The 21162-nt window shown below is 44.1% G+C and overlaps 2 protein-coding genes and 1 long non-coding RNA gene across 3 annotated transcripts; 1 reads left to right on the top strand and 2 right to left on the bottom strand.

The window, feature by feature from the left end:
- Positions 1-244: 244 nt before the first annotated feature.
- LOC138980121 (uncharacterized) lies at positions 245-3351 on the bottom strand. Its single transcript, XM_070352934.1, has one exon. It carries the CDS (start codon positions 3222-3224, stop codon positions 1497-1499), a length of 1728 nt encoding a protein of 575 aa, XP_070209035.1. The 5' UTR covers positions 3225-3351; the 3' UTR covers positions 245-1496.
- Positions 3352-8141: 4790 nt separating this feature from the next.
- LOC138980120 (orexin receptor type 2-like) lies at positions 8142-14530 on the bottom strand. Its single transcript, XM_070352933.1, has 3 exons — positions 13996-14530; positions 12327-12877; positions 8142-10503 (listed from the first exon to the last, which is right to left on the bottom strand). Exons 2-3 carry the CDS (start codon positions 12795-12797, stop codon positions 9817-9819), a joined length of 1158 nt encoding a protein of 385 aa, XP_070209034.1. The 5' UTR covers positions 12798-12877; positions 13996-14530; the 3' UTR covers positions 8142-9816.
- Positions 14531-19962: 5432 nt separating this feature from the next.
- Positions 19963-20781, top strand: LOC138980144 (uncharacterized). Its single transcript, XR_011460247.1, has 2 exons — positions 19963-20136; positions 20631-20781. It is a non-coding gene; the product is annotated as an uncharacterized lncRNA (long non-coding RNA).
- Positions 20782-21162: the final 381 nt, after the last annotated feature.

Raw genomic sequence — 21162 nt, 5'->3', positions numbered from 1 at the left:
TTAGATTTGAGTTCTTGCCCAGAAGTTAGCTTGGCAAGTTCCCCCCCAGGAAAAATACACAAGCAACATTCTCTCTCTCTCTCTCTCTCTCTCTCTCTCTCTCTCTCTCTCTCTCTCTCTCTCTCTCTCTCTCTCTCTCTCTCTCTCTCTCTCTCTCTCTCTCTCTCTCTCTCTCTCTCTCTCTCTCTCTCTCTCTCTCTCTCTCTCTCTCTCATTTACAATTACAACAAATACAAAATGTCAGTGGTTGAAACACAAATTCAGAATTTTTACTGTCCAATGCTTGTGAAACACACTATACATGTATCAGGACAACAGTAACTTCTCTGTCTACATACAGCAATATAAAAGACATAGCCTACCTAGCTACAAAATTAGAATAGCTACAAGTACAACATAAGGAGTTATTCTTCAACTGTACATAGGTGTAAGTGTTGCGTCAGTTATGGAATAATCACAAAGGCAAAATATAGAAGTCATGTCTATCACAGTAGTTTCTCCGCATTATTCATATATCTTAAAAGTATCACAGTGCATTGTATACATTTACAAAACTAATACCATTCTCACTCAGTAACCCCCAGCTAGCAAGCATTACACTAAAACAAATAAAAAGAAGAATCAAACAAATCCACAATAAAACAAAGGGCTGGCGTGGGATTGGGGGCACAATCCCCCCACCCCCTCTCTCTCTCTCTCTCTCTCTCTCTCTCTCTCTCTCTCTCTCTCTCTCTCTCTCTCTCTCTCTCTCTCTCTCTCTCTCTCTCTCTCTCTCTCTCTCTCGAGTAATGACAGCTTTACTGAATGTTTAAAGTGGAATCTTGAGATACATGTGCTGCCCTATTACACAGGAAATGCATTCTTCCAAATAAGTGAATTTTCAGTACAGAAAGGAATAACTTGTTCGATCAGTGTTCCAAGCGTGGTCTGGCATTAGCTAGTTCACAGAGAAGCACTGAACAACCTCCACAGGTGTTCCGAGACAACAAGGGTCAATTGGTGTTGGCAGTCCACGAAACGCCTGAAGTTATCTAAACTCGACAAAAACTTTGCCATTATTTCCGCATAGAGCTGCTAAACTTTTTCACAATGGGGGCAAGGTCATCCTGACCTCAGGTCAAAATGAGTTCGGTATCATTATCCTCACCAGCACCTTGACCGAGACAGTCGTCGGGGGGGGGGGGGGGGTGGGGGGGGGGGGGCTGCAGGCCACCCACTGACAGGTACCTCACATCAGTGTTGAATGCTTTGGCTCATGTGAGCCATCCTTTTGTGCTTCAATAAAGTAACTTGATTATTTGGCGACGTTTCTCCATCGCACTCTGCTCTGGGTTGTTCTTTCTGCTAGCTCTGTCCAGCTGTTGCCCTGCCTCTTTAGTTCTGCCTTGGTCACCCATAGACGGCCTCTAACATCAGTGTTGAGTGGTTTGGCTCCAGTGAACCATCCGTTTGTGCTACAATACAGTGCCTTGATTATTTCTGCTGCACAGTGTTCCTCAACAGTGTAGAACAGGGTCACAAAGAAGTATAGAACCATTCCTGCAAGCCACCCACAGACGGCCCCTGACGTCAGTGTTGAGAGCTTTGGGCTGCAGCATAACGGGGCAGCCAGGAGCCAGGTAGCGAAGAAACTGGAGACGATCCTTCACCATATCCACCACGTGGATCGCATTGCTGGCCTCATCCGACACCAGCAGAATCTGGCGGCCTGCCATGGTGAAGAAACACACGTCCGATGGCTGGAAGGGCTGGGTGGGGGGAGTGTAGGTGTCGAGGGGAGTCTCGTGGGGAGCTCGGTAGACGTGCACCTTACGTATGAAGTCTGGACCCTGTCCTTCTTCCACGATGGCGAAGCAAACTTCCCGGTCGTCCATGTCAAAGGCTCGGTGAGGTCCGCACTTGATTTTGTGCTTTACAGATTGCAACGTCTTGAGGGGACTCTCACTGTTGACGATGATGGAGATGACGCAAGCCTCGCCTTTCATGTTGTTCTTAAGTTTGCAGAGGCTTCGAGACTTGGCATAGGTGGAGAAGTACCAAGGGCTTGGAGTGATGCACATCCCCATGCCAGAGTTGGTGTGCGTGAAGTTTGTTCTGCCGCAGATAGACGCCTCTGTTTCAATCACTTGGCCGCTCAGGTCGTACAGCTCCGGGTGCCTTGCTGGAGTGCCGACACTCTGTGGGCTGGGCTCGTAGGCAACCCACACGGCGTCGTCCGCTCGTGGAAACAAGGAGAACACATCGTTGTTAGCGAACGTTTGCTGTTTGCAGCCAAACACTTTCTTCACGGTTACTGCAGGCATTCCCACCTCAATGTCCAGTCTGACCACAGGGCCTAAGAACTTTTCCTGGGTCTGCAAGGTGGCGTCGGCCGCGGCTGAAAAGCAGAGCACGGGGCGAGACACCCGGGTGATCTTGGTAGCCTTGTGCATTGCCACTTCTTTCACGTAGCGCGAGGCGTCATTGTAGATGTCATGTATCGTCAGGAGAAGCCCGTGTCCCTTCTCACTCTTCACACACATGTCCACGCGCTTGTGAAGCTTGGCCAGCCCATCCAGGGTCTTCTGCAGATCCTTGTCGATGAGGCACAGCTGGCTTTTGATGGACGCTGTCACGGTGTCCAGGGAGAAGAGAGACTCTTCACGACACCTGTCGGCTGCCTCCATCATCAGCCTGTGCCTGTCCAGGATGTCTTTTTTCACCGCTTCTCTCCTGTCTTGGACCGCTTGCTGTTCGTGGCGGAACTCCTCCAAGTGTCTCTTCAGGTCTTCGATGACGGACTGCAGCTCCATCTTGTCTCTGCAGAGCTGGGCCTTGGCAGTTTCTGCTCTGTTGAGGATGTCTTCGGTGTAGTGGCCCATGTGGCTCGTCAGCTTGCACTCGAGACAGATGCAGGCGTTGCAGTCGAGGCAGAAGAGCTCGATCTCTCTGGGCTTCTTGTGGTTCTTGCACATGGGCTTTTCGCTCCCTTTATCAGGCTCCTGCAGGTAAAAGTTGTTCTTGAAGGCCGAGACTCCGCCGCGAGGGACAGTCACGCGCTCACGACAGCTCGGGCAAGGGAATGACCCCTTAGGGTGGTGCTTGACCAGGTCATCCAGACACGCTTCGCAGAACGTGTGGGAGCAAGGTAGCAACTTGGGCCGTTTGAGGATCTCCAGACACATGGGGCATTTCCACTGGCCGTCTTCCTCCCTGGGTGAATCCTCTGCAGTACAGCTAGCCATTTTGTCAGTTCTGATATGGGGTTGAATCTGTACTAATTTGTTTTTGCCACTTCTAAGATATTCCACTTGTCACTTCTTAAATAGTTCACTTGTCACTTCTTAAATAGTTCACTTGTCACTTCTTAAATAGTTCACTTGTCACTTCTTAAATAGTTCACTTGTCACTTCTTAAATAGTTCACTTGTCACTTCTTAAATAGTTCACTTGTCACTTCTTAAATAGTTCACTTGTCACTTCTTAAATAGTTCACTTGTCACTTCTTTCATATTTCATTTCATTGCCACTGCTACAAGCCTTCGGTTTGTCTCGTGGAAGAAAAAAGTTTACTGTCCTGATTATCTTGAGTCAATGTGACGTATCTCAGTGAAACCTAGTAGTACAGCTAGCACTGGAAGCCAGTTTGTTCTGATTTGGGGTCAAATCGTAAGCATGCCACTTTCTATTGTCATATAGTCTTCAGTTTGTCTCACAGAAAAAACAAGTGCGCTGTCCCGATTATGCTGTCACTCGTGACTGTGACACACCCAATCAGTCTAACTATTTTGCCTGTCTCTGCTTTGGGATAAGCAAGGTCCTAGTCCAATCGTCCATCTGCAAAAAGTAGACATCACAGTTAGGCTTCTATCGGTTGCAAATGATAATTCGTTTCAGTACTGCACATTGGTGTAAATCGAGTCATCTGAATTCATAATATTAAAACGAATTACACATGCAGTCTCTAGACTTCTTTGAACTTAATTTGTAATGCTGTGAAGATTGAGCACAATCACCAACAACAACAACAACAACAACAACAACAACAACAACAAACAACAAACAATACCTTTACATGTAAGCATGAGCCGGCTATTGTTATTTGAGGAAAGTTTATGATAGCAGGAAAAAGGACTTGGGCAAGAGGAGCTGACTGTTGTGACAAAAAAGAAACTCATAATTTCTGTGAAAACGTTCTTTCTGATAGTTATATTACCAGCAAAAATGTCTACTTTCGGTTTCATAATGGTAGGGAGAGACAAAGAAAATCGATAAGATAACATACATTTCATTTCACGAGGTAAACAGTATAAGCAATGGCTGCCTTTTTGAAATGAGCCCTCGCCAATGAAGGAACTATCAGAGAAGGAGAAAAAAATAAATATATCAAAAATGTCTACTTTCGGTTTAGTCTCGGTAGGGGGAGACACATAAGATAAAATTAGATAAAATTGGTATTTGCGAGGATACAGATATAGTTGTTGCCAGTTTACAATCAGTCTCGCCTATGAGGGAAACGGGGTCGGCCCGCCATTGCGCGGGGCCGCTATTGCGCGAATCTTTAGGGTTAGGATTAGGGTAAGGGTTAGCGCAATAGCGGCCCAGCCCCAGGGAAACAACAGAGGGCGAGGGAGAGAGAGAGAGTCTACTTCCGGTTTTGTCTGGGTCAACCGAAAGTGCATACAGAGACCGATTCTGCTTATGGTATGTTTGGTCTGAATGATACTTTGGGCGTGTCTCTGCATGGTTTGATGACGAGGAAAGATAAAATACTGAGCAATCAATACTGACACTTACGGAACGGAATGCCTCGATTGCAGGTTATTTAAGAGCTTTGTAACCGTCTCCTTCCCATCACAAGCAGACGACACTTTAGCTAGTCGACACTCTTCCCATTACCTAGGGGGTCATGCCAACACGTCCCATATGGTGGTCGAACTTGCCAGAACTTAGAACCAGCTTAGAAGCAGAGTGTGTGGCATTTGTAGCACGTTCAGTAGTTGAGACTCATGTCTCAGTGTTTCTCCCCATAATCTAAACTTATTTAATATGCTCAAATTATCAACCAAAGGTAATAACATATATGCCAGAACTTAGAACGAGTTTAGCAACGCATTGTGTAATCCGAAATTAGTCATAGTAGCAGACGATTTGTACGCTATTCGAAACAGATGTAGCCTATTGTTTAAGTACCCTCTGAACAGTTTTGACCTAAAGGTGATAATTTGTCAGAACCACTGAGTTCATTTAGGAGCAAATCACTCAATGAGTTGCGTTAGCATTAGAAGACGACACGTACACTAAGTAAAAGAGGCGCCATTTTGTTTATTTCTATATAAATCTAGTATGCTTATATAATGTGAAGCAAAGGTCGCAAAAGTTGACGAAACTTAGAAGCAGATGGTGTAATTCTTACCTGAGACACTCTCAAGTTGTCAAGTCATTTGACACACTGAAACGATCGTCCTCGAAGCGGCAGTGCATGGAAGCACGTCGTCCCAGTGATATACTGTGTACGTTAGTTCGATCTTCCAACACGGAACTGAATTATGCCTAAATAAACACTCTACCTTAGTTGTAGCATATGTGTGCTTTTGGTTTGTGGGAAATTCCAATGACTGAGCGGATACTTTTGAAACACAGGCTCCAGAAATAGTTATTACTTAGAACGCCTTATTTCTGATGATTTTTGTTTGCTATGGGAAAACTCCTATTTCACTGCTAGGTGTTGAAGAAAAAAAGAATACTTGGCACACACACACACACACACACACACACGCACACACACAAACACACACACACGGCAAACACACACTCGTGGCATACTTGCACACTGGCACACGCAGTACCCAAATAGCATGTGCCTATGAGAATTTTACGATTACCGACCAGTCTACTTTTGGTTTCGTATTAGGGGAATCTGAGGCAGGCTTTTTACATTTAGTCAAGTTTTGACTAAATGTTTTAACGTAGAGGGGGGAATCGAGACGAGGGTCGTGGTGTATGTGCGTGTGTGTGTGTGTCTGTCTGTCTGTGTGTGTGTGTAGAGCGATTCAGACTAAACTACTGGACTGATCTTTATGAAATTTGACGTGAGAGTTCCTGGGTATGATATCCCCGGACTATTTTTTCTTTTTTCCGATAACTGTCTTTGATGACGTCATATCCGGCTTTTTGTGAATGTTGAGGCGGCACTGTCACGCTCACATTTTTCAACCAATTTGGTTGAAACTTTTGTCAAGTAATGTTCGACGAAGCCCGGACTTCGGTATTGCATTTCAGCGTGGTGGCTTAAAAACTAATTAATGACTTTGGTCATTAAAAATCTGAAAATTGTAAAAAAAATATGTTTTTTATAAAACGATCCAAATTTACGTTTATCTTATTCGCCATCATTTGCTGATTCCAAAAACATATAAATATGTTATATTCGGATTAAAAACAAGCTCTGAAAATTAAATATATAAAAATTATTATCAAAATTAAATTTTCCAAATCAATTTAAAATTACTTTCATCTTATTCCTTGTCGGTTCCTGATTCCAAAAACATATAGATATGATATATTTGGATTAAAAACACGCTCAGAAAGTTAAAACGAAGAGAGGTACAGAAAAGCGTGCTATCCTTCCCAGCGCAACTACTACCCCGCTCTTCTTGTCAATTTCACTGCCTATGCCGTGAGCGGTGGACTGACGATGCTACGAGTATACGGTCTTGCTGCGTTGCATTGCGTTCAGTTTCATTCTGTGAGTTCGACAGCTACTTGACTAAATGTTGTATTTTCGCCTTACGCGACTTGTTTTTGTTGTAGTTGATTTTCGAGGAAGTCTTCTGTTTTCTGATATGAAAAAAACATCATCGTTTCTGCAAACTTCTTGTCAAGACCGTCTTTCCTATGTAAATGCCTCGGCTCAGTCTTCATCATCTCAGATTTCATTTTCATTTCTTTTTTGTCCCATGCGGCTAGGAAGTTCGGGTCACTTTCTCCCAGTGGAAAGCTAGCAGCAACAGGGCCGCGTTACCAAGACGTAAGCGTGTTTGATTCTTTGAATATGTCCAAGTGGAGGGATGGTATATGGTCTTATCCCATGTAACAGCCCGGCAGATCTGAGATCATTAGCAGCCGGAACTGTTTTCACAGGAAGGACAGTGCTTTAAAGAAATGCAAGTTTTCTGGCGGTGTTTCCTATGCAAGTTTACTGGCAATGTTTGCTATGCAAGTTTTCTGGCGGTGTTTCCTATGCAAGTTTACTGGCAATGTTTCCTATGCAAGTTTACTGGCGGTGTTTCCTATGCAAGTTTTCTGGCGGTGTTTCCTATGCAAGTTTTCTGGCGGTGTTTCCTATGCAAGTTTACTGGCGGTATTTTCTGTGAAAGTTTACAGGCGGTGTTAATGTTTCCTGTGCAAGTTTACTGGTGGTGTTTCCTATGCCAGGCTACTGGCAGTGTTTCCTATGCAAGTTTACTGGCGGTGTTCCGTCCTGTGCAAGTTTACTGGCGGTGTTTCCTATGCAAGTTTACTGGCGGTGTTTCCTATGCAAGTTTACTGGCGGCGTTTCCGATGCAAATGAATTATAGTCAATGCAAACTTTGAAGAGTGTTGTTGTTTTTACCCCTGTAAGTTGCTGTTTTCGGTCAATATTTCTCTTAAATTGTGACGATTCAACGAATCTGCACATGCGAACAAACATAAACACAAACACACACAATCGCACACAATCGCACACACACACACACACACACACACACACACACACACACACACACACACACACACATATATATATATATATACACTGTGGCACACATCCACACACAGGCACACACAACACACACACACACACACACCGGCACACACACACACACACCGGCACACACACACACACACTGTGGCACACACACACACACACACACAAACCGTGACACACACATACACAGGCACACACACACACACACACACACTGACACACACACACAGGCACACACACACACACTCACACACACACACACACACACACACACACACAAACCGTGACACACACATACACAGGCACACACACACACACACACACACTGACACACACACACTGACACACTCACACACACACACACTCACACACACACACACACACACACACACACACACACACACACACTGTGATTAGAAACACGCATGCTTTTACCTACACATTTAAAACTGATCAGTGTCAGTAAATCAAAATATGTAATGCTCGCACTAACTTTAATGAAATAAATCTCGTCTGAGACAGATAGTTCGAACATCAACAGTTGTTTGCAGCGCATTAGAAAGGTACATTTATGGAACGTTCAATCATTGACAAAACATTGATGTGTCCCTGTGGAGAAGCAGGGCAGGACACCCACCACATCCTACAAGACTGCGGGAACTTCCAGTTGTTGAGAAGGAAGATGTGGCCGGAGCCGACCCCCATCCAGGATAAGCTGTACGGCCCGGCGGCGTCCCTGCAGATGACCACTACATTTCTCAATTGGACTGGTCTCCACGTGTAGCGGCAACAAGAAGATTGACAAAACGACGAATCCAAAAGAAGTTCAATCTTGTGATCTTTGAAGTGGATTACTGATGAGAAAATGAACGTAATTTCGGTTATAATGCTTTGTGTCTTCAATCTCAACAAAGAAAAAAAAAAGTAAACAAAGTTTCAAAACAGATACCATGCTAACGTGCCACGATTAAGAATCAAATCATGGCAAAACGCGTAAACGAAACTCTCACTAGGACTTTCATCTATCGATCTTAAAAACAAAACAAGATACACAAGACATCAAATAACCAAAGGGAAGTAATCGCTTTTTATGCATATACGACATGTGTAATGGAGCAAACGAGAGTTGTACGGAACCTTTTCTCCTGGCACCTGAGAGAATAACAAGCATTGAAATGAACAAGCGACTTTCAGTCCTCATACACATACACATACACATGTCGTATGCATAAAGAGCGATTACTTCCCTTTGGTTATTTGATATCTTAACAACGCTCTGCCTCATTTCGTTTAAGATTCTTAAAGATACACAAGAGACAAATAATAACTGAAGTTTGAATACTTGACTCTGCGTGTTAATGGAGGATGTGTTCTCTTTATTTAATATTGCTTATTTCTTGCAGTGTTCTTTCTTCTTTTGTCTTTCTCAAATGTTTGTGTATCCCCAAAGGAGTTTACGGAAAAGATACATCTTTTGATTTGACTTGGCTTTTGCTCATGTGTTTATAGTCGCTGCCTGACACCGTCATGCATGAAAACAGGACAGAACGTTTTCAGTCCTCTCCTTCTTCCCATTGCGTTCGTGGGCTGCGACTCCCACGTACACTCGTAGGCACGAGTGGGCTTATTACGGTGTCAGTAGCGGGCCGTTTTTTCCACCATCGATTTAGGCAGCCATACTCCGATTCCGGGGGATATATGATTGAGTTTACTCTGACATGGATTACAGGATCTTGTTCGGTCGTGCGCACTTGGTCTTTGGCTTGCATGTATATGTACAAACGAAAAGGGATAAGTTACTAGCTGGTCTGCACAGGGTAGTTGACCTGGGAGATCAGAAAAAGGACCACCCTTATAAGCTACCAGGCGTGGCGGGATTTCACAGAGACAGAAAAATGGAGTCGTTGGTGACATACAGCGCTTTTTGTCATTGTACCCTTCAAAATCGACACAAAAAATTTCCAATTTTGAACGCTCATGCGATCGAAACCAGCATCAGTAACCATGGCGCAGCGGGATTCCAACCCCGAACTTTCCACGCGGAAGGCGGACGTTGTTATCACTAGGCTACACTCCCGTCGTCAGTTTTCAGGCTGATGCTCGTGACTCTCGTGACATACATCCGAAAAGAGAGCGACACTCGTGTCTGAACTTGCAGGAGATGAAGCTGTAGACCAGGGGGTTGACAGCGCTGTTGGTGTAGTACGTGCGCAGCAATATAAAGCGAGCGTTCTTCTCCAGATCCTCCATGGAAGTTTTAGGATCTCCCTCGTCCAAACTGGCCACGATCAGAGTGGGAAGGTAGTTGACGATGAACACGACAGTCAAGACGAACAGCATCAACGATGTACGGGCAGGAATCTCCTTTACATTTCCGTGGCCACTACGACCAGCATTAGCACCAGAACCACTTGAAGCGGAGCTGGCGTCAGGAGCAGCGTAGCGTGACCGCCGGGCGAGGGCTAGGGTCGTTTCTTTGTGTCGCCACAAGTGACGGGCGATTCGTACGTACGACACGACCATAATCGCCACGAACACGACGTACATCACGCCCAGAATCGTCACGTAGGACGTGGAGAAGGCCGAGTGGAGATGCCTGTCGTCGAACGAGCACGTAATCCCCGTGATGTTGGTGTCCGGGAAAGTTCTGGTGTGTCTCCCGGCGAGCACAGCGTAAGGACAGGCCACGACGATGGAAGCCGCAGCACAGATGATCACCGCCCTGTACGCGCTGCTGAGAGACTGATGGGATCCTAGTCGGCCTGTGCAGATCACCTGAAATAAACAAACAGCGTTTTAGACATTTTAGTACGATCACCGTAATTAAACAAACAATGTTTTAGACATTTCAGTATGATCACCTTAATTAAACAAACAGCGTTTTAGACATTTTAGTACGATCACCTTAATTAAACAAACAATGTTTTAGACATTTCAGTATGATCACCTTAATTAAACAAACAGCGTTTTAGACATTTTAGTACGATCACCTTAATTAAACAAACAATGTTTTAGACATTTCAGTAAGATCACCTGAATTAAACAAACAATGTTTTAGACATTTCAGTAAGATCACCTGAATTAAACAAACAGCGTTTTAGACATTTCAGTAAGATCACCGTAATTAAACAAACAATGTTTTAGACATTTCAGTAAGATCACCTGAATTAAACAAACAATGTTTTAGACATTTCAGTAAGATCACCTGAATTAAACAAACAGCGTTTTAGACATTTCAGTAAGATCACCGTAATTAAACAAACAATGTTTTAGACATTTCAGTAAGATCACCTGAATTAAACAAACAGCGTTTTAGACATTTCAGTAAGATCACCTGAATTAAACAAACAGCGTTTTAGACATTTCAGTAAGATCACCGTAATTAAACAAACAATGTTTTAGACATTTCAGTAAGATCACCTGAATTAAACAAACAGCGTTTTAGACATTTCAGTAAGATCACCTGAATTAAACAAACAATGTTTTAGACATTTCAGTAAGATCACCTGAAATAAACAAACAGCGTTTTAGACATTTTAGTACGATCACCGTAATTAAACAAACAATGTTTTAGACATTTCAGTATGATCACCTTAATTAAACAAACAGCGTTTTAGACATTTTAGTACGATCACCTTAATTAAACAATTAGACATTTGAGTTCGATATAATTGCTGCACAAAAATGCCAAGAACGATAACTAACACTGGGCCGGTCCTGATAGGGGTGTCCCGGGTTCCGGAAGCCCCGCCCTTCCCTACCCGGCAAATGTACATTTGTTTCTCAAAGAGAGACCAAATATACCCGATTCAAATGCTAAATTTCAACAGCAAGACCCCCCCCCCCCACCACCAGGGCCCCCGGCTTGGCCAGCCATTGTACCCCTGGCCCATTTGGGAAGACCCTCTCACTTACACAGTATAGGCCTAGCCATGAAACATAATGCTTAACGCTTACATCTAGCGATCCAAAAGACAGAGAATAACAAGCATTCAAGGGCAAAGAATATAGAGAGGTCACCTTCTGGCGATCCAAGAGAGAGGAAAGGTCATGGTCACCTTCTGGCGATCAAAACAAGAGAATAACAAGCATTCAAGGGCAGAGAATGCATACAGGAGGTCACCTTCTGGCGATCCAAAAGTGAGAGAATATCAAGCATTCAAGGGCAGAGAATGAAGAGAGAAGGTCACCTTCTGGTGATCCAAGAGAGAGGAAAGGTCAAGGTCACCTTCTGGCGATCCAAAAGTGAGAGAATATCAAGCATTCAAGGGCAGAGAATGAAGAGAGAAGGTCACCTTCTGGTGATCCAAGCGAGAGGAAAGGTAAAGGTCACCTTCTGGCAATCCAAGAGTGAGAGAATAACAAGCATTCAGAGAATGAAGAGAGAAGGTCACCTTCTGGCGATCCAAGAGAGAGAAAAGGTCAAGGTCACCTACTGGCAATCCAAGAGAGAGGGAATAACAAGCATCCAAGGGCAGAGAATGAAGAGAGGTCCCCTTCTGACGATCCAAGAGAGAAGAAAGGTCAAGGTCACCCTCTGGCGACCCAAGAGAGACAGAATAACAAGCATTCAAAGGCAGAGAATGAAAAGAGGTCACCTTCTGGCGATCCAAGGCCACAGCGACCAGGATGACCGCCGTGAAGAAGACGAGGACAGTGCTACCTGACCTGATGGCCTTGCAGCCCCACGTGACGTAGAAGGTGGCATTGAAGCGGATCTCCACGATCTGCAGGGGGATGGCCAGCACGTTGGTGAGGAAGTCGCTGACAGCCATGGCCAGGATGTATACGCGGGTCTCGCTGGGTTTGAACCTCCGGTAGTACACGACGAAGACGAGGGTGTTACCCACCAGACCCGCTACCATCAGAAAAGTCAGGTACGTAAGGGTGGGCGCCAAAGAGGAGACGAACTCAAGGTTTTTCTGATTTAGAAACTCGTCTATGTCATCGTCAGATCCATTTTCTCTGTTGGTCGGTGTGTTTGACAGTGTGCTTAGTGGTTCGGCCATTCGAGGAGAGGTATTCTGGTTCACAGTCATGACGACATCAGAAGTGGTGCAGTTCGTCATTGTTTGTGTAGATCGTTGACAAAAATGAAGGAGGATTCTTTCTGCTAATGACCGTCAGTTGCGTGAAGACGTACGCTTGCCTGAAAATAATTCAGATAATGTGAATCATTGAGTACAAGAAGCTAATCTGAAAGAATAAGACTGTCGTACAGAATCAACTTGACAGAGAGACATATATAAAATGAAGACTTTACTAATTGGCGTTAACGTTGCATACATATTTTATGTGGTTAAAAAGAAACAAATGTCGAAAATACATTGCCCCCGCCCCCACGTCACCCAATCCCACCATCTAGTGTCTCGGCCTGTGGTATGTGCTTTACTGTTGATTCGAGACGTACCTGTTTGAGTAGACTAAAACATTTAATGATTCTATATTTAAAACGTGTTTTTTTCTCAGATAACACACACACACACACACACACACACACACACACACACACACACACACACACACACACACACACACACACGCACACACACACACAACACACACACATACACCAACACACACACACAAACCACACACAAACACACACACACACACACACACACACACACACACACACACTCTCTCTCTCTCTCCAGATAAAACACACACACACACACACATACACACCACACCACACACACACACACACACACACACACACACACGTACACACACTTAGGTTATAACCTATGATCAATAACTTTTTCAATAAGAGATAGATAGCCAGGGATCACACTATGTCTTTTGTAAGCCGGTATTACCTGCACGACAACAGGAAAGCAATCCACAAAAGCTGGTCGCTTGATTGTGACAACCAATTTTAAAATATGTAGTAGAAAAATAAACTTGTCTTATACAACAACAAGCTGTCAAATGCAGCCAAACCCAGTATACAAACCCCAACCCTCATGAACACAATACTGTACGTTTTTATACTTCCTGGATTAATCTTGTACTTGTACGTGTTGAGTACCTCTTGACTCGGCTACTGTAATGTGAATTTTGGCAAACTCCCTTACTTCCCGTTATGCCGGTTGGCATGTAGGCCAGCAACGAACTGAGGATCTCCACTCCTGTCTGTTCTGGGCGAATCTCTGGATGGTACCCCACGAATGGTGAATGTTGGCCCCACTAGGCGGTATTTTACCTCCAATTTCACGGGATGTGGATCCACTGATATAGAGTGGAGAAAATAAATCTACTCACCTTTCATAGAAAAAAGCAGCCCATGGCCCCGTGTCGTTGAAGACTCTTTGGTGGTTGTGCAATTTCTTTTAAGAGGCTATAGCTCTATTTACACATTCGTTTAGTTTACCTACTGTGTATCATGACGATTGCGATCAAGCCGTATGATCAAAACCAGTACAACGTTATTTTTACTGAACTGTACTGGCCAAGTCATTATTCAGTTCTGTTTAATCTTTCTTCTTCTTTTTGACGTTCGCTGCTAGCTAGATCGTCAGTCCTGACTGCAGGGCGAAACGTGCTGTCCTCTCCAAGTCCTCTCTGGGGCCGTATAGCTTCTTTTGTAGCTGTCTCCTCTGGCCAGATGGTGTCCCTCAGTTTAATCCAAACCAGTGTCACCTCTTTCTAATCTGATGTGACCAATTTAGCTGGCATATACCCACACATGTACGCAACAATGGTTTTAACTTACTGGGTATACGTTATGGCTATCCAATGCCTGATTGAGGCAGACACACCCCCACTGAGTTAAATCCGGTATGTTGTGCTGTGTATCACTCAGTGCACACACTTTTCTATTTTCCCCCAACAAAATTATGACTCCTCAATACACCTTTTCCTTAAAGGAACACCCCTTTTCGGGAAAACATTATTTAGACTCACCATATGAGATCTGGCCATGCTGTGATAAGGGATAAGACCATCCTTCCACTTGGTCACTTACTAAAAATAAGCAGCCTGGCCCTGGGTGCTCTCTGTGCACGCTGAGAAGTGTTTGGTTGAAATAATTTCTTAAAAATCATTTGGTTGTATTTACATAATTAATTCATTACAACAATCCCAGTGTGCCCAGAGAGACCCCAGGCGGTTCATATTTGGTATGTGAGCAAGTGGAGGGATATCTCATTCCGTATAAAAGCTTGGTCAGATCTGAGAAGGAGCATGCCTTTAATGCGATATTGCATGATTAGAACCGTTTAAAGGCTCAATCTTTCCCATCAAAACTGTTTTGCTCAGTATCTCAGATTTGTCCAGAAATAAAACCATTCCTCCATTGACTGGGCCACATTAAAAATCAGTCCAACCTGCACTGGCGACCACCTCTTGGTAACGACCACCTGCCCAGAACGACCAACCCAAAGGATCCCTGGCTACCCCCCCCCCCCCCCTCATACATTTCACCTTTTCATTAGAAACATAAGCCTGTATTGACCACTCTTGGTCGGGCGGGGACGTAGCTCAGTTGGTAGCGCGCTGGCTTTGTAGCGAGTTAGTCGCTATCAGCGTGGGTTCGATCCCCACGTTCGGCGAGAGATTTATTTCTCGGAGTCAACTTTGTGCAGACTCTCTTCGGTGTCCGAACACCCCCGTGTGCACACATGCGCACGAAAAAGATTCCACGTTCACAGCGAAAGTCTCAGGGCTTGGAAAACACGAAGACACGCATGCATCATCTCTCGTCTCCGATTATCATCTGCATCATCTCTCGTCTCTGATTATCATGATCGTATTTCGATACTTTGACGAGACAAACCCAATGCTGGTGTGTCGAAGAAGACAGCCACAGCGGGCTTGTTCGAATCAAAGTATCACACTATAATTATCTTCAACGTATTACCAATACATGTCCCAATATAGACCGGTTGGTCTAAGAGGACGTTAAACCCTAATAGTCAGTCAGTCACTTTTGGTCGGTCCCTTTGGTCAGGTTCCACTGTATCAACATCTTGACTACTCCCTCTGCATGATCCAATTTTTTGAATGAATTAATTTCGCAGATTAAGAAACGGTTTTTATTTAATTCTATTTTTAGATCCTTCTCTGCACAGAAAGCATCTAGGGTGGCTGTTGATTTTTGGTACGTGCCCAAGCGGAGGACTGGCCTCGTACCATGCCACGTGACAGTGCTAGCCGGCCTGGCCAATTCTGATTAAAGGTGAGCAGTGCTGTTCTAACGGAACGACAATGCCTTTAAACAAAAATAAAAGGGCCAGCGTGAACGTTTCAATGAGGAAGTTGAGTTGACATTGCATTGAGTGTGTTACACAAAGGTTCTGTTCCGGGGCATAACAGATTCCTCGATCATTCCACTCCCGCGTAGACTAGGAAGTCTTCTCCAATAAAAACGTAAAGTTACGCATTTTTGAGTAACTGACAAGTGGTATATGTCAACAACAAAAAATAACAAAAATAACAACCCTACAAGAACTAAGAAACAAAGGGATAAAAGCGCTCTGAATAAAGACGACACACGATTAGGTGAGAGCCATGCGGAACCAGTGTCCTGACGCCTAAGAGAATCGTACTGGGAATCATTGAATGAACAAGCGACTTTCATCCTCAAACACACACACATGCACGCACGCACGCACGCTTACACACACACACACACACACACACATACACACACTCGCGCGCGCGCAACACACTACAGACACGCACACACACACACACACTGACACACACAGTGACACTCGCGCGCGCGCAACACACACAGACACGCACACACACTGACACACACACACACTGCACACACTGGGACACAACACAAACACGTTATCATTCCCGCGGATGGCAAGTCAACCCGTGTCACAGAGACCTTACCCCCTCACTATATGGTCTGACTAGTGCATTCAAGTGCCATAATATCAGTATCCTTGTTTACAAAGAACATAAAACAAGTCGCGTAAGGCGAAAATAATACACACACTCTACACAATCGCTCTACACACACACACAGACAGACAGACAGACACAGACAGACACACACACGCACATACACCACGACCCTCGTCTCGATTCCCCCCTCTACGTTAAAACATTTAGTCAAAACTTGACTAAATGTAATGACATAAAACGTGTGACCGCAATCCAGAAACATTTTCAGACCCGGAACAAGGGGGACCACGGAGCCCCAAAGCTGCGGGTTTTGTGTGTGGTGTTTGGGTTTTTACATTTAGTCAAGTTTTGACTAAATGTTTTAACGTAGAGGGGGGAATCGAGACGAGGGTCGTGGTGTATGTGCGTGTGTGTGTGTGTCTGTGTGTGTGTGTGTGTAGAGCGATTCAGACTAAACTACTGGACCGATCTTTATTATGGGGGCGAGGACGCCCCCATTCTATACGGATAGTTTCGAGGTTGACCATGGGCAGCGCCATTTTGTTGTGAAATACGTCATCAGTTTGTGTACACAGGAAGTTGTGACATCCGTCACCCTATGGGAGGGGTGGAGGCAACATTGTTCATCTGTAGAAAGTTGTGAAATCCGTCACGCTATGGGAGGAGTGAAGGCAAAATTGGTCATCACAGAGTTTGTGTAACACAGGAAGTTGTGAAATACGTCACCCTATGGGAGGGGTGACGGCAAATATGATATGTTTGGATTAAAAACACGCTCAGAAAGTTAAAAGAGGTACAGAAAAGCGTGCTATCCTTCTTAGCGCAACTACTACCCCGCTCTTCTTGTCAATTCCACTGCCTTTGCCATGAGCGGTGGACTGACGATGCTACGAGTATAGGCCTACGGTCTTGCTGAAAAATGGCATTGCGTTCAGTTTCATTCTGTGAGTTCGACAGCTACTTGACTAAATGTTGTATTTTCGCCTTACGCGACTTGTTTGTTGTTGTGTGTGTTGGCTACGCCTCTTTGTTCAGCACGGTAAAGGCACACTCCTTTCGGTGTTCCGCGGCGCACCCTTTCAACTTGAAGTCTGGCCAGGCTTTTACAAAGGCTAACTTGAGGCCATCTCTCCGTTCTATCACATACCAAACAACAGCAGCCTGACGAGTGAAAAGATAAATCGACGAATTAATTTTCAAGTTAGTGACACACAAACACGCACACGCACACACACACACACTCACACACACTCGTGCATGCACGCGGTACTGACGCGCGCGCATGTACGCACGCACACACACACACACACAAACACACACACACACACTCACGCGGCACACATACGCACACACAAACACACACACACTCACGCACGCACGCATACACACACACACACACACACGCTCACACGCACACACACACACCCATACACACACACACACACACACACACACACAATCGCAATCACATACACACACACCGGAGCGCACGCAGGCGGCACGCGTGCGTATGCACGCACGCACGCACGCACACGCACACACACACACACACATACACACACACACACACACACACACAAACACAGTGACACACTGGCACACACACAGACGAGAGAGAGAGAGAGAGAGAGAGAGAGAGAGAGAGAGAGAGAGACAGACAGACAGACAGACAGACAGACAGACAGACAGACAGACAGACAGTAAGGCTCACCTTCCTCACCTTTTTTTTCCGTCAGCAAACTGTGTTTACAGCGGCGAAAAAGGTGTAGGCTACTCCAAGTTCATGTTCTGTCTGTTCCTGGAGATGATGCAACTTTGGTTTGCAAACTTTCAGTTGTTTACTGTGGTTTTTTTTTTAAGTATAGTGCGTTTACCAGACACTCGAATATTACATTTTGGATTCATTTTCATGTTCGTGTTTTTGTGAATTGTTGTTTCTTGTCTCTAAGAGCCAGTGGGTAATGTGAGACTGATTCAGTGTTTGTCATTCCTTTACAACCTATTCACATTTGAGGCATATCCCAGTAAAAGGTACAGTAGCAGGTTCCTTAAAACGTACATTCCTTAGTCCAAACTGTCGGTAATTTAAATCTTGTCAAAAATCCTGGTCTTTCAGAAAGTTGCAGCCTCTCGGACTAAAACCTTCAGAAACTGAATAGAAAATGCTTCATGTCCTACAGGCTAAATATTTCCCCTCTTAAGGACTAGATATGGGTAATATGATAATTCGAATTTTACACCCTCACAGCTTTTGATGAGATACGTAAGTGTATGCGTGTTTAGATGGTATCAGCCATCTGCACTTATGGCAGAATGACCGAGGTCTTTTACGTGCCACTGTGGTGACACGCGTACGGGGATGGGACATGGCTACCGTCTCTGCCGGGCGGTCTGCACTTAAAGTTGACCCGTGTACTGTAACGTTTGCCACCCATTTAGTGGTGTACATACTGCTGATTTTCTGTTATTATCCTCAGGGAAAGTGTTAATAAGGCAGGAGATTATTAATCAACTGTCCATGAAAATTGGATTATTTTAGTTCTGCTTGGACCACAGGCGGGAAGGTATCATTCACTTTCTATGAAAGTAGTGGTCCAGTGAACGATACCTTCCGCCTGTGGTTGGACCCACAGGAGCTTGTACCAAAGCGCCGGTCGATCATTATTAACTCCATCATCCCTACAGTCTCCTTACTACAACTATTCAGGAGTAAACAATGATCGAGCGACGGTTGGATCTGTACATTTGGCAAACTTTCATTGCCAAGGGAAACCACCCATCCTTGGACATGTTGTGCTAGACTGGATGGTGTCCCTTTATTTGATGATGATAAAATAATCGTACCCCTTCTGAAGAAGAATAAAAAGAATGAATGTCATCTTGATATCTTACCTCTGTCCTATTCTCATTTATCATTTCATATGACAGTAGTACAGTATGCACTTTACAAAAGGTGGGTTTTTTAAAACCTCAAAGTGTCATTTTTGTGATGCTTTTCAACACACACACAAATGCACACAGCAAACAGATCCACACACACACACAGACAGACACACACACATACATACAGACACACACACACACACACACACACACACATACAGACACACACACACACAGACACACACTGAGCAACATTATACAGATAAAACACAATTTTTTAAACAGTTTTCATGTTTTGAGATAATTTATTCAGTTCATTCAAGTGGTTCATTACTTCAATTTTTCATCCACAATCAAACCAAACCTTGACCTCTGATGAAGTTAAAGGTTTTTGGTAGACATTTCAACTGCACTCTATGAAAGGAAAACCGTTTGATAAACTCCAACTGAAATTAAGTCATGCACAAACCGGGACAACCACTGTTGACCACGCAATATTGAGGAAAAAAAGAGAACCAGAACACATCACTTATCAGTAACAGTAAAAAAACAAACTACCGTACTTTCCGGGTTACAAGGCGCTACAGCGCATAAGGCGCACCCCCTTCTTTTTAAACAAAATTGTAATCCAGTCACCCATTGGGCGCAGGGGGTCGATAGGTTTGTTTGTTTGTTTGTTTATTTGTTGCTTAACGTCCAGCCGACTACGCAGAGCCATATCAGGACGAGGAAGGGGGGGATGAAGGGGGCCACTTGTCAAGCGATTAATTCCTGTTTACAAATGCACTAACCCATTACTTGTGTCCCAGCAGGCTTTAGTAAAACTAAATTAATACCTACTGGAAGATTACCAGTTTCCAGTACGTTAAAATAGGCTTAACCTATCTACTGCTGGGCTTACATCAGAACACTAACAGATTAAACTATACATGAATCGCAAGACAAGCGGTAAGAGAAGAGATTTTTGGAAAAAATACAGGTGAATGAGCAAGAAGGCAGAAAAAAGAAAAGAATTCATGAAGAAAAAGAGAGCATGACAGGAAAGAGGAACCAAAAATCTACCTAACAGCAAACTAGAAAGCTCCTGCGGTTCCAAAAACAGGAGGGGCCTTTAATTTCATAACCGCAGTGCCCCACTGCGGGAGGGTCGATAGGGCGCACCAAAATTAAATATATTGCTGAAACACAGGAAGATTTGCCTAGAAAGTAATTTACAAATTTAGTGTCTGCCTGAACATACACAAGCATGTAACATTTACCATATTAGAGGGAGGACAGTTTTCTTATTGACGATAATTCAAAAATGGACATTCACACATAAAAACAGTCAGTTTTCAAGATTCCTTTTTATTTTATGAAAAAACCTGACTGTTGAACATATAAAATATAGAACTTCTTGGGATTTATATATATATATCTGTCATGACTACCATTCAGAAAATGGAAAGGGCTTGCAAATTTCTTATCCCTCTTTAGCATTTCAATACTGAGAATCAGTGAATATCAAGAGCCCTAACACAGCTAGGGGCTTACATCCACGTCGAACATCGAACATACACGGATATTTTTTCCAAATGTCCTATTGTTTTTGTCACAAAGTGGTCATTGTCATTTGATCCGGACATTGTCAGTACTTTCCAATTTACAGCAGTTTGATTTGCTATTTTATCGATGTTTTGCGAAGCG

This window comes from Littorina saxatilis, linkage group LG11 (genome assembly GCF_037325665.1).
Source record: "Littorina saxatilis isolate snail1 linkage group LG11, US_GU_Lsax_2.0, whole genome shotgun sequence".
Lineage (NCBI taxonomy): Eukaryota > Metazoa > Mollusca > Gastropoda > Littorinimorpha > Littorinidae > Littorina > Littorina saxatilis.
Note: the sequence above shows the minus strand (reverse complement) of the source record. Positions and strands in the feature narration are given on the sequence as shown.